The 15,254-nt window shown below is 41.4% G+C and overlaps 1 protein-coding gene across 1 annotated transcript in view; it reads right to left on the bottom strand.

Annotated features, from left to right (window-relative positions):
• Window positions 1-4,897: 4,897 nt before the first annotated feature.
• LOC110527448 (gamma-aminobutyric acid receptor subunit gamma-3) overlaps window positions 4,898-15,254 on the bottom strand; it is a 41,237-nt gene continuing 30,880 nt past the window's right edge. Inside the window, exons 7-9 of the mRNA XM_021608723.3 lie at window positions 12,705-12,857; window positions 9,076-9,284; window positions 4,898-6,641 (exon numbers count right to left, since the gene is read on the bottom strand). Coding sequence (XP_021464398.2) covers window positions 6,360-6,641; window positions 9,076-9,284; window positions 12,705-12,857 — 644 coding nt within the window. The 3' untranslated portion in view covers window positions 4,898-6,359. The remainder of the gene's footprint in view (window positions 6,642-9,075; window positions 9,285-12,704; window positions 12,858-15,254) is intronic.

Here is a 15,254-nt window from a genome sequence, read left to right as displayed (position 1 = left end):
TCGCTTTAAATCATAGGAAAATCAAAATAAATCAGCAGAAATAAATTGATTCATCCTTGGGAGCAATTTCCAAACACATGAAGGTACCACGTTCATCTGTACAAACGATAGTACGCGAGTACAAACACCATGGGACCACACAGCCGTCATACCGCTCAGGAAGGGGACGCTTTCTGTCTCCTAGAGATGAACGTACTTTGGTGCAAAAAGTGCAAATCAATCCCAGAACAACAGCAAAGGACCTTGTGAAGATGCTGGAGGAAACAGGTACAAATGTATCTATATCCACAGTAAAACAAGTCCTATATCGACATAACCTGTAAGGTCACTCAGCAAGGAAGAAGCCACTGCTACAAAACCGCCATAAAAAAGCCAGACTACGGTTTGCAACTGCACATGGGGACAAAGATCGTACTTTTTGGAGAAATGTCCTCTGGTCTGATGAAACAAAAATAAAACTGTTTGGCCATAATGACCATCGTTATGTTTGGAGGAAAAAGGGGGAGGTTAGCAGGCTGAAGAACATCATCCCAAACGTGAAGCACGGGGGTGACAGCATCATGTTGTGGGCGTGCTTTGCTGCAGGAGGGACTGGTGCACTTCACAAAATAGATGGCATCATGAGGATGGACAATTAGGTGGAAATATTGAAGCAACATCTCAAGACATCAGTTAGGAAGTTAAAGCTTGGTCGCAAATGGGTCTTCCAAATGGACAATGACCCCAAGCATACTTCCCAAGTTGTGACAAAATGGCTGAAGGAGAACAAAGTCAAGGTATTGGAGTGATCATCACAAAGCCCTATCCTCAATCCTATAGAAAATTTGTGGGCAGAACTGAAAAAGCGTGTGCGAGCAAGGAGGCCTACAAACCTGACTCAGTTACACAAGCTCTGTCAGCAGTAATGGGCCAAAATTCACCCAACTTATTGTGGGAAGCTTGTGGAAGGCTACCTGAAACGTTAAACAATTTAAAAGCAATGCTACCAAATACTATTTGAGTGTATGTAAACCTCTGCCCCACTGGGAATACGATGAAAGAAATAAAAGCTGAAATAAATCTTTCTCTCAACTATTATTCTGACATTTCACATTCTTAAAATACAGTGGTAATACTAATTTACCTAAAACAGGGAATATTTACTAGGATTAAATGTCAGGAATTGTCAAACACTGAGTTTAAATGTATTTGGCTAAGGTAGGTCAGCAGTAGCATCTGTGAGAGCCTGCTGTTCCAGGAGAATCTCCCTATGTGGACGAGGAAATCCCCAGTTAGTCTCCAGATCCAGCTTTAAATGTCTAACACAGGCATTTTTATCTTAATAGCAAACCATTTCTGTGACAATTCAGTACCTTACTGTGATTCTTTTAAAATAAAATGCTCAAAAAGAAACAAAAATATATTCTTATCAAAGGGACTGTCTGTGTGGGGAGGGAAAAACTGATATTAGTTGTTATTGGCAGAGAGGTTTCAAACTATTTTTCTTATTGGTCTAATTTACCGCATAGTGATGTCACTATTGAAGGCCAAAACTCCATCCCAATAAAACAGCCAGAAATGTCAGGCAGTCTTTTCATCCAGCTTTAACACTAAAAGGGAATTATAATATTCACAATTTCCCATTATTATTCCAATCTCATAGTGTGGAAATATATATAGACGCAGGAAAATAACATTTTTGACTGCACTGGACCTTAAACACCCCCACAACCCTCATCATCTCATACCTTTACTTACACACACACACCCCTGGGATTTCCTGTCCAGGTGTCCTAACTCTCTGTCATGAATGCATGACTAAGTTCATTTGTTAAGTACTGTACAGTGGAATACGAAAGTCTTCACCCCCTTGGCATATTTCCTATTTTGTTGCCTTACAACCTGTAATTAAAATGGATTTTGGGGGGTTTATATCATTTGATACACAACATGCCTACCACTTTGAAGATGCAAAATATGTTTTATTGTGAAACAAACAAGAAATAGGACAAATAAACAGAACTTGAGCAGCAATTACAGTGCCTTACAAAAGTATTCATCCCCCTTGGCGTTTTTCCTCTTTTGTTGCATTACAACCTGTAATTTAAATTGATTTTAATTCGTATTTCATGTAATGGACATACACAAAATAGTCTAAATTGGTGAAGTGAAATGGAAAAAGTAACTTGTTTTAAAAAATTAAAAACAATTCTAAATGATAGTGGTGTATGCATATGTATTCACCCCCTTTGCTATGAAGCCCCTAAAATAAGATCTGGTGCAACCAATTACCTTCAGAAGTCACACAATTAGTTAAATAAAGTCCACCTGTGTACAATCTAAGTGTCACATGATCTGTCACATGATCTCAGTATATTTACACCAGTTCTGAAAGGCCCCAGAGTCTGCAACACTACTAAGCAAGGGGCACCACCAAGCAAGAAGACCAAGGAGCTCGCCAAACAGGTCAGGGACAAAGTAGTGGAGAAGTACAGATCAGGGTTGGGTTATAAAAAAATATCCAAAATGTTGAACATCCCACAAAGCACCATTAAATTCATTACTAAATTCACGCCGATGATGCGGGCGGCTATCACTTGCGGCCATCACTTGAACGACTGTATCTTTGTCAAATAAGCACCAATCGGGGTCAAACAAAGACAAAGCTAGATAGTATCCAGAAACCATGTATATGTCATAAAATGTAGCTACTAACCTTGTAAAACAGCATGCCTTTTCATTTTGGTCAAAAATTATAAGGATACTCAGAGTTATGAAGTTATGAAAACTGGTTGTTTTGTAAATGTTGAACTTATATGGCTACTAATACTTGGAAAGCTAAATCAAAGTCCAAGTAAACAGATTTGACGATATTCTTGCAGAAAAATGTAATATGAACGCAAATTTCTCCTTCACGATTTGCCCAAATGTTCCTGGGGACTTCACACTAAAAGTCTTGTAGTTCACTCATACTTAAAGTTATCCATCTGAAACTTTGCACATACACTGCTGCCATCTTGGGGACACTATCGGAATTACAACCAGAGTGATGGCTAGAACTATGACCTATCACTTGCATTTCAAAGATGGTGGTAGAAAAAAACATTTTTTAAATTAGTATTTTCTTCTACCAGATCTATTGTGTTATATTCTCTTACATTCAATTCACATTTCCACAAACTTCAAAGTGTTTCCTTTCAAATGGTATCACAAATATGCATATCCTTGCTTCAGGGCCTGAGCTACAGGCAGTTAGATTTGGGTTTGTCATTTAGGTCATTCCAAGACATTTAAATGTTTCCCCTTAAACCACTCGAGTGTTGCTTTAGCACTATGCTTAGTGTCATTGTCCTGCTGGAAGGTATTGTATTTAGCGTCATCCATCATTTTCCCTGTATTTAGCGCCATCCATCATTCCTTCAATTCTGACTAGTTTCCCAGTCCCTGCACTACCATGCTGATGGTAGTGGTATTCTCGGGGTGATGAAAGTGTAGCGTTTTCCTTGATGGCCAAAAAGCTACATTTTAGTCTCATCTGACCAGAGTACCTACTTCCATATGTTTGGGGTGTCTCCCACATGCCTTTTGGCGAACACCAATGTTTTTTTCTGGCCAATCTTCCGTAAAGCCCAGCTCTGTGGAATGTACGGCTTAAGTGATCCTATGGACAGATACTCCAATCTCCGCTGTGGAGCTTTGCAGCTCCTTCAGGGTTATCTTTGGTCTCTTTGTTGCCTCTCTGATTAATGCCCTCCTTGCCTGGTCTGTGAGTTTTGGTGGGCAGCCCTCTCTTGGCAGGTTTGTTCTGGTGCCATATTCCATTTTTTAATAATGGATTTAATGGTGTTCTGTGAGATGTTCAAAGTTTCAGATATTATTTTATAACCCAACCCTCATCTGTACTTCTCCACAACTTTGTCCCTGACCTGTTTGGAAAGCTCCTTGGTCTTCCTGGTGCCGCTTGCTTGGTGGTACCCCTTGCTTAGTGGTGTTGCAGACTCTGGGGCCTTTCAGAACAGGTGTAGATATATTGAGATCATGATCTACACTGACACTTAGATTGCACACAGCTGGACTTTTTTTGACTAATTATGTGACTTCTGAAGGTAATTGGTCGCACCAGATCTTATTTAGGCACTTCATAGCAAAGGGGGTGAATACATGTGCACGCACCACATTTCTGTTTTTTATTATTTCGAAAAGTTATTTTGTTCCATTTCACTTCACCAATTTGGACTATTTTGTGTATGTCCATTACATGAAATAAAAATCTATTGAAATTACAGGTTGTAATCCAACAAAATAGGAAAAACACTGAGGGGGTTGAATACTTTTGCAAGGCACTGTATGTTAGCATGTTTACACACACACCAGGGGTATCCATATTCCGTGGTGAGCTCCGGGACCGTATTCAAAAAGTATCTCAAAGTAGGTGCTGATCTAGGATCAGGTGTCCCCTGTGCATATGATCTCATATGATCTACACTGCTACTCTGAAATGTTGTGAATACAGGCCCTAAACAATAACATCTGGTTATTTCTATATGGGGACACTAATTGTATAACGATCTACTCTGCAATAGACATGAATCGTGTGTAGAGTTAATTTCCTTCTGTGGGAATAAAAGGGTCTGTTTTGGATTTCCTTAGCCTACTTCCTAATAGGTATGATTATTGTGCATAATGACTTTTCATTGACTTGCCTCCCTACCTCGAAACAACAGGATGCACAGTGTGAGGTTTAAAGTGGGCTATCGCAACCACATCAGAGACAAAACCATTCCTGCATTTTGAAATATATTTCTATCTAAATAACTACAGTGTGTGTGTGTAAGTAAGATCACAGTTTGCTAATGATTCAAATGACCTACATGTGAATGCAAGCACCTACACACACTTGTGCACACACACTCCAGACCTTGAGTAAAGATAATTTTATTAATTTAAGCAATACCACAGACTGGATTCTCTAAAAAGCATAGCTGTACCAAGACAGTGGTTCTCTCAGATCTGCTGTAACAAAAGGGTGCGTTCCATCAGACTTAGAAAATAGTGTTTGATTTATTGTAAATACATTATATCAAACTAAGACACTTATGAAGTGCAATATTTGTGTTGTTATACAGAGTTGAAAACCACTTTGTTGTTGGTCTAAAGTATGATCTACATTCAACTATGGAAATAGCATGAAAACATCTCTCACATACACGTTCTCTTAAAACATAGAATACAGGATACTACCATACTTCTAAGTCACACCACTGCAGAAACAACAGTGTTACTTACAGTAAATAAAACTATTTTTAACTCCAAAAACACACCTTTCACAATTCTTTGTGATGTTATTATCTGTTTTCGTACAACAGCTACTGTATGATATAACATGAGCTATACATGTTCTTACTCAATAAAATAGCAATAGTGTTGCTGGAGAGAAACCATAAAAAAAATGTATTATTACTGTACTGAATACTAGCACAATATATACAGTACTGTATTGACCCAAATGCTACCCTGGCCCTCAGCCTGTGATGTATTGTCGGCCTGCTGTATGGAGATAAATGTATGTCCACATTCTGTAAATTAATTAAACAACATCTCAATATTACTTTAGTTTGAAACCTTACCATTCCTTGTCCTCAGACAATGTATTTAATTATCAAATAGTCTATTGATACTCTCTGGAAAACTCTATGTTACTAAAGAAAACTTTATTAGATACATTATTTTACAAAAGTAGTATTTTCATCTTTCAATTATTATGTTATGGTGTGTTGTAGGTATACTATGCATGTTCTTGTTGTATATCACCCTTGGTAGGAAACATAATTCAAATGTTTATGATATAAATGTATATTAATCTAAACCAAATCAATGTTATCAATGACCTAATATTTAAGATCCTGTTGATGTCCAAAATAAATCATATTGAGGTTCTATATATTTCAAATGGCTTGCAATGACTATGCAACTAACTAAGAAATACAAAGCAACAATAGAATCATTTCATAGTGCAGTCCATCCTAACTATGGATTGTTTTTAATGAACAGTATAGCATGCGTTGAAATGGCGGATGTGGGATAACCTATGTAGGAAAAACTCCAACGCTTCTAGTCCCCTTATTGCACCTCTGTATAGGTGATGGCCCCTTCCTGAAGAAGGCACTATGGATGCTTCATTATCTCTTATCTGGCTAGCATCCTGGTGTTAGGGTCTCACAGCTGTCTATTGGTTGGCTACACTAACCCACCAACCAATCAAGTGTCAACGTGCACAAAGCTGCCACTGAGTGACATCTTATGTCTTGTGACATCTCCTCTTCCCACTTGAGTCTTTTCATACTTGTCCAAACAAATTCTATCAAGTTCAACTGAAACTGCTAAAGGTAGAGATAAGAGACCCAGTAGACGATGTTGAACAGGAGGAACGACGTAGGGAAGAAGACTCTCGAGTAAACGTCCAGCTCCTTAATGTCGACATGGATGCGGCCTTTCCTCCACCCTCCCCCCTTACACTCCTCGTAACAGCAGAAGAAGCTCTGGCAGTCCTTCCCGTCCAGACACTCGTACACGTCCTCATAGTCCTGCCAGTATGAGTAGTTGTTGTTCAACGGTACCACGGTGGTGGGGGACCTGGGCCCCATGTCTAGCATCGAGTAGGTCTGTGGGAGGGGACAGAGGAAGGCCATCTCCTTAGATGTGTAAGCGATAAAGGGAGAGAAAGAGAGGGAGTGTGAGAGAGAAGGTAGGGCAAGAAATGTGGGGAGGGGGCAGAGGAAGGAAGACCTCATACAGGGATGCAGCTTAAGCCCCACCCTCTTCAACATATATATCAACGAATTGGTGAGGGCACTAGAACAGTCTGCAGCACCCGGGCTCACCCTACTAGAATCTTAAGTCAAATGTCTACTGTTTGCTGATGATCTGGTGCTTCTGTCACCAACCAAGGAGAGCTTACAGCAGCACCTAGATCTTCTGCATATTCTGCCAGACCTGGGCCCTGACAGTAAATCTCAGTAAGACCAAAATAATCGTGTTCCAAAAACGGTCCAGTCGCCAGGACCACATATACAAATTCCATCTAGACACTGCTACCCCAGAGCACACAAAAAACTATACATACCTTGGCCTAAACATCAGGTAACTTCCACAAAGCTGTGAACAATCTGAGAGACAAGGCAAGAAGGGCATTCTATGCCATCAAATTCGACATACAAATTAGGATCTGGCTAAAAATACTTGAATCAGTTATAGAATCCATTGTCCTTCATGGTTGTGAACCAATAATTCACAAAATGGGACAAACACCAAATTGAGACTCTGCATGCAGAATTCGGCAAAAAATATCCTTGTAAAGCACCAAATAATGCATGCAGAGCAGAATTAGGCTGATACCCGCTAATTATCAAAATCCAGAAAAGAGCCGTTAAATTCTACAACCACCTAAAAGGAAGCGATTCCCAAACCTTCCATAACAAAGCCATCACCTACAGAGAGATGAACCTGGATAAGAGTCCCCTAAGCAAGCTGGTCCTGGGGCTCTGTTCACAAACCCAAACAGACCAAACAGAGCCCCAGGACAGCAACACAATTAGACCCAACCAAATCATGAGAAAACAAAAAGATAATTATTTCCAATGTGTCAAGTAATTAACAAAAACACAGAGCAAACTAGAACACTCTTTAGCCCGAAACAGAGAGTACACAGTGGCAGAATGCCTGTCCACTGTGACTGACCCAAACTTAAGGAAAGTTTTGATTATGTACAGACTCAGTAAGCATAGCATTACTATTGAGAGAGGCCGCTGTAGGCAGACCTGGCTCTCAAGAGAACACAGACTATGTGCACACTGCCCACAAAATGAGGTGGAAACTGAGCTGCACTTCCTAACCTACTGCCAAATGTATGACCATATTAGAGACACATATTTCCCTCAGATTACACAGATCCACAACAAATTCGAAAAACAAACCCAATTTTGATAAACTGCCATATCTATTGGGTGAAATACCACAGTGTGCCATCACAGCAGCAAGATTTGTGAACTGTTGCCACAAGAAAAGGGCAACCAGTGAACAACAAACACCATTGTAAATACGACCCATATTTATGTTTATTTATTTTCCCTTTTGTACTTCGTTACAAAACTGTATATATACATAATATGACATTAAAAATGTCTATTCTTTTGGAACTTCTGTGAGTGTAATGTTTACTGTTCATTTTTAATAGTTTATTTAACTTTTGTACATTATCTACTTCACTTGCTTTGGCAAAGTTAACATATGTTTCCCATGCCAATAAAGCCCCTTGAATTGAATTTAATTGAGAGAGGCAACAGGGAGGGGGCGGGGGGACAACAAAAGCCAGACAGGAGACAATAAATACATGTGGGCAAACAAGGGAGAAAGACAGATGGAAAGATGAAAAGAGACAGAGAGAAAGAGTTGAAGAGAGAAAGAGAGCTGATGCGTTGTGAGTGGAGCTGTGCTGTCATGCATTAAAGCTCCGCAGCGGGCCGTGTCCTCCCACACCCAGCAGGACGCTGTCATAGCCCAGGCAGGCAATGAGATAGAACCCCTCGGCTTAGTGCTCTACCTAAGCTGGGACTCACTCACTGGCTCGACAGCACTTACACGACATGACATGATGACATGACACGCCATTTACCAAGTACACTCTGTGACCGGTCGCTAGTGCAAGAGGATGGATATATGAAGGATGGGGGATAGACCAGACCTCAACCCTCACCGGGGGGCAACCTCCCAATTTGCCCCCATGCAGGCCAGAGACACTGACTGCAATACTATCACAGCCCGTGCACAGTGTGACTGATGCAAGAGGATGGAGATATGAAGGATGGACTAGACCTCCACCCACTGAGACCATAATCGCTACCATGGCTAGAGCTATTGACTGTGACAACACAAACAACCTCGGTCCATGTCTATAACAGCATTACACTGCATCGAGAAAAGTTACACCATTTCGTCATATGGAGGAAAGGTACACCATTACATCGTATGGAGGAAAGGTACATCATTACATCGTATGGAGGAAAGGTACATCATTACATGGTACGGAGGAAAGCTCACCAGTCTCTGTGTCTTGTTTGTCTTGTTGTAGCGGGGCTTCTGTGCCCTGTAGGCGTAGTAGTTTTGGATGGCGTACTCCATCATGGCCGCAAAAACAAACAAGAAGCACACAGTGACGAAGAGATCCATGGCCGTCACATAGGAGACTCTGGGTAGGGAGGTCCTGGCCACTGTACTAAGGGTGGTCATTGTCAACACAGTGGTGATACCTGAAAGGACAAAGTCAGCATCATAACACAGATTGTTCACCTAGTTTGCTTGGGGATTCGAACCAGCGACCTTTCGGTTACTGGCCCAACACTCTTAACTGCTAGGCTACCTGCCACCCTGTACTAGCTGTTTGATATCGCTCTTGGCAAAACGGCTGCAATATGTTTCTCTGGCAATAGTCTGAATATATTTTGCAAATACGTTTTTAAGATATTTTATCAATTACAGAGGGTTTTAGCTTTAGAAATAAATGGATGTTTACATCAATACATTGTCAGTGCTTAAATATACTGAACAAAAATATGAAGGCAACATGCAACAAGTTCAACGATTTTACTGAGTTACAGTTCATATGAGGGAATCAGTCAATTGAAATAAATTAATTTGGCCCTAATCTATGGATTTCACATGACTCGGCAGGGGTGCAGCCATAGGTGGGCCTGGGAAAACATAGGCCCACCCACAGTGGAGCCAGGCCCAGCCAATCAGAATGAGCTTTTCCCCACAAAAGGGCTTTATTACAGACAGAAATACTCCTCAGCACCACACCTCAGAGGATCCCGTATGTGAAGAAGTCGGACGTGGAGGTCCTGGGCTGGATTGTTACATGTTGGTCTGCGGTTGCGAGGCCGGTTGGACGTACTGCCAAATACTCTAAAACGACGTTGGAGGCAGATTATGGTAGAGAAATGAACATTAAATTATCTGGCAACAGCTCTGGTGTAAATTTCTGGAAAACTTGAGACATATATGCACATTTAAAAGTGGCCTTTTGTTCTCTCCAGCACAATGTGCACCTGTGTAATGATCATGCTGTTGAATCAACTTCTTGATATGCCACACTTGTCAGGTGGATGGATTATCTTGGCAACGGAGAAATGCTCACTAAACATTTGTGCACAACATTTGAGAGAAATAAGATTTTTGTGCTTGTAGAAAATTTCTGGGATATTTTATTTCAGCTCATGAAACATGGGACCATCCCTTTACATGTTGCATTTATATTTTTGTTGAGTATATATAGTGAAAAGTGAGCTAAATGTACCGGCTGAGATTTTGCATGTATAGAGCCTTTGATATAAAGTGATGGGTGTGACACGCACACACACTCATATGCACACACTCTATATACAGTACACACACACACACACACACTCTCTCTCGCTCTTTTATGCACATCACCAGGAACCTCTCATTTGATGACTGAATGTGGTGCTGTTTCCTAGCAGTTACCATGGAGACAAGAAGGCCCATCTATTTTGAGCTGATATTTCATACTCAATCCCCCCTTCCTTCAGACTCTGCTGGCCACGATGATTACCTTCACCTATTTCCCTTACCTTCTATACATACTTTGGCACTTAGTCAGCAGAGTTCCTTCTTAACTTTCAAACAGGCAAGGTGTAAGAGGAACTTTAACTGGTTCCTCCAAATAAAATGGCAAAAATTTAATAAATGACAAAAAGGTATCGTAAAAAATACAGAAAAGAACAGAAAATAATATAGATACAAAGAATGCATGTGGAAAGATGTGAGTACACCTACACTAAATTAGGGACACAAAGACCCATAGATGTCATATGAACAGATACAGCACATAGAAAATAAACAGTTAGAAAGAACATTATACAAAGATAGTCTACAGTGCTGTCGTGACACAGAGAGAGAAAGAAAGAGAGATTGAAAAGAAAGTGACAAAAAAGAGGGAGGGGTCACACTGTATGAGTCACTGAACTGAGCATCCCTATCCCTTACTCCCTGTCAGGTATAGCCTGATAGTCATTACCATCTGTGGTGGCCCTTACTCCCTGTCAGGTATAGCCTGATAGTCATGACCATCTGTGGTGGCCCTTACTCCCTGTCAGGTATAGCCTGATAGTCATTACCATCTGTGGTGGCCCTTACTCCCTGTCAGGTATAGCCTGATAGTCATTACCATCTGTGGTGGCCCTTACTCCCTGTCAGGTATAGCCTGATAGTCATTACCATCTGTGGTGGCCCTTACTCCCTGTCACGTATAGCCTGATAGTCATTACCATCTGTGGTGGCCCTTACTCCCTGTCAGGTATAGCCTGATAGTCATTACCATCTGTGGTGGCCCTTACTCCCTGTCAGGTATAGCCTGATAGTCATTACCATCTGTGGTGGCCCTTGTGAACCTGGCTCTTTGGGAATGTCACCCAGTACACCCCGTCACTGTCCCCAAACCACACTACACCCTCAGGGGGCACCTGCATGTCAGCACCTACCTCCTCCTTAGCCCCCTACCACCACCACCAGCCACTCTGACATATCTCCTGCTCTTTGCAGTCAGAGCCCATTTTCCTTATCACTCCTCTTTCTTTTCAACCCGCTATCGATCAGCGGGGAGGCCCGGAAAATCAACGCTGCGCTTTTGTGCCCCAGAATAGACACTAAATGACTTCTTTTGTCAACGAGAATGGGATATTTATCTTTACTCCTACAGTCAAATCAAATCAAATCAAATTTTATTTGTCACATACACATGGTTAGCAGATGTTAATGCGAGTGTAGCGAAATGCTTGTGCTTCTAGTTCCGACAATGCAGTAATAACAAGTAATCTAACTAACAGTCAGTCAGCATCCTTACCTGTTAGCAAGGGGAAAGACAAACATGTTTCCGGGCTTATCTTTGTACGGTGTCGTAACAGGTGTCAAGACTGCCGAGGGAGACTATTCAATGTGATTGTGGTGGTTCAAGGATGGTTTGGTGATGAAACGGACTCGTTAATACACTTTAAGCTTCGACTTGTTTAACCACCATTGCAAATGTGGTTGTGTTGTCACTTAGTTAAAGGTCATGTATAAGGCTAATACTGTAATTTGGACTAAATGTGATATATTTGACCTTGAAGACAAAAAATGACTTGGTCAAGGTCACCTACAAGAGCTGTCTGGAGGAATTGAATCGTACTTACCGCAAAGTTCAACTCAAACTCCAAATCACCTTCAACTACATAATCCAGACGAATGCACATGCACTAATGGAAAGCATGCATCGGGGGGGAAAAATCATGAATGAATTACAAGCGTAAACAAAAAAGGTGATTGTTAAGCCTTGATGAATTACAAGCACATCGCATATACAAAATAAAATGGTACAAGAATCTGAAAAGCAGAACATAACATTGCGTAATTGGTCTCTGGTCTAAACAATAAAATATCGATTTTTCATGCAATCTGCCATTGTGGTACCCTTCTTTTCAACCAACCAGCTAGACTCAGACGTATTTTTTCCCCTTTCAGAATAACACATGCAGAGGTAGTCATTTCTGAACACATACAGTGCACTACATAAACACTGGTGGAACAGGTTTGATTGAATCCTTGGGGTTCTTCATCTACGTATTATCACATCAGTGTGTATCCTGCCAAATGGTATTCTTCAGATCAGGTACCTAGTGCTGTTCTGGCAGGGGCGGCATCACTATTGATCCAGAAGGAGACCCAGGAGAGCACCACGGTGAGGATACAGGGGATGTAGGTCTGGATGGTGAAATAACCCATTCTCCTGCTCAGGTCAAAGTACACTGTCATGACCACATAATCACCTGGGAGAGGGGGGGCGAGAGGGGCGTAGAGGGGGAGGGAGAAAGTTAAGGAGGAAGAGAGTGGGGGGGGGGAGTGAGGAAGAAAAAAAGCGATTGAGGGAGAATCGGAGCGTCAGGTGGAACAAGAACGAGCCAGCATGGGGAGGGAGAGAGGGGTGGAGGGTGGGAGAAAAAAAGCGATTGAGGGAGAATCAGAGCGTCAGGTGGAACAAGAACGAGCCAGCATGGGGAGGGAGAGAGGGGTGGAGGGTGGGAGAAAGAGAGCGATTGAGGGAGAATCAGAGCGTCAGGTGGAACACGAACAAGCCAGCATGGGGAGGGAGAGAGGGGTGGAGGGTGGGAGAAAGAGAGAGAGAGAGAGAGAGAATCATGAGATATAGCATCAGGGGGAACCACAGAAGATGGCACCATACACAATGCTTCAGGGAGTCTACTTTGGTGGGTTTTGAAGAGGGGATGCTGTAACAATAGAAAGAAAGGAGGCAGATATAACAGCGGTAGAACCAGAAGTCCCTGAGGGCAAGGTGGCATGGGAACTGTCCACTCGCCATTTTCCTCATTACCACGCTACAGCACGATACCTATTCATTTCATGCTGGATGAAAAACAACAAGAAGAAATTTAACGCTTTGTTTTCCCGAGTTTGTCGAGATGTAAATTAATGACATGCTATTTTTAGCTGCAGGAGCAAGCTAGCTAATCATCATGCAGCATGATGCAAGCTGGGAGTCAAGAAAAAGTGAAAACAAGATGAGAAATGTCTAATTTCCTTGAACAGAACTGAGGGAAGATCTGTGGAAGAACTCTGGCTTTCATGAGTTCTCCACTCAGAACGTGGACTTGTGTCACAGTGCACCATACGCAGAATACATCATTTATTGGATCACCTGAGTTTTCAAGACAAGACTTCAAGACTTTCTTTTCAAAATGGATATGAAATCACCGTTCTCCAAAAGGAATAAAGTAGAGCATGAACAATGTCACCTATGAAATTTGAGAATAGGGTCAATATGGGTTAATTACAGCTTGAGGATTCATACACGAGATCAATTTATCAGCCCCTTAAAACGCTGCTACATTAATCTTCGATGCTGTCACGAATGCATTAAAAATGTATTGCAAAGTCATTCCAGCAAGCACCACTCATGAGTATAATTAGATACCTGTTTGTAAAACACGACCTTAGTCGCAAGGAATGATGGTTGGAAATAAATAGATGTAGAATTCAGTATTAAAACCAAACCACATCCTAGGCCTCTGAAAATCATTTAAGTGAATAATTAAATATTTTGAATCTTTAATCCTGATGGTTTGTATAAAAATATGTTTGCCTTTATACCGGATGGGACTACTGATAAGCTTCAAGCAGCCTACAGAGAAACAATATGTTAAATGTCACATTGAATTATGAAAACAGGTAAATGCACTTTCATTGTGCACTATTTTATTACACAGTGAATGATAAAGACAACGTCTACTCCCTGAGCACTACTCTTAAGTTCACTACCACCACAGTACTACTCCTACGTCTACTACCAAAGTACTACACCTAAGTCTACTACCACAGGACTACTCCTACATCTACTACCAAAGTACTACTCCTAAATCTACTACCAAAGTACTACTCCTAAATCTACTACCACAGTACTACTCCTAACACAGAACCCAAACCGGCTGCGCGCGTGCGCTATCGTGCATACATTTATTTTGTACCCCCACACCAAACGCAATCACGACACGCAGGTTAAAAATTCAAAACAAACTCTGAACCAATGACATTCATTTGGGGACAGGTCGAAAAGCATTAAACAAGTATGGCAATTTAGCTAGTTAGCTTGCACTTGCTAGCTAATTTGTCCTATTTAACTAGCTTGCTGTTGCTAGCTAATTTGTCCTGGGATATAAACATTGGGTTGTTATTTTACCTGAAATGCACAAGGTCCTCTACTCCGACAATTGATCCACACATAAAATGGCCAACCGAATCTTTTCTAGTCTTTTCTCCTCCCAGGCTTTTTCATCTTTGAACTTATATGGTGACCGCATCTAAAATTTCATAGTATTACTACGACGACTGGCAAAACAGTTTGTCTTTCAATCACCCACGTAGGCATAACCAATGAGGAGATGGCACATGGGTACCTGCTTCTATAAACCAATGAGAAGATGGGAGAGGCAGGACTTTCAGCGCGATCTGCGTCAGAAATAGAAAGGAGTTCTATTTTAGCCCTTGGCATCGCAGACGCTCGTGAGCAGTGGGTGCAATAATTGAATAACTTGGATTTCTACATCTATTTTGCGACGCTCGCGCACGGGACGTGTCCGGTCTGGTCAGCATGTTAGTCTACTACCAGAGTACAGCTCCTAAATCTACTACCAGAGTACTACTCCTAAGTG

The sequence above is a fragment of the Oncorhynchus mykiss genome, chromosome 7, assembly GCF_057628025.1.
Source record: "Oncorhynchus mykiss isolate SJ-2025 chromosome 7, ASM5762802v1, whole genome shotgun sequence".
Classification (NCBI taxonomy): Eukaryota; Metazoa; Chordata; class Actinopteri; order Salmoniformes; family Salmonidae; genus Oncorhynchus; species Oncorhynchus mykiss.
This window is presented reverse-complemented; position numbering and strand designations above follow the sequence as displayed.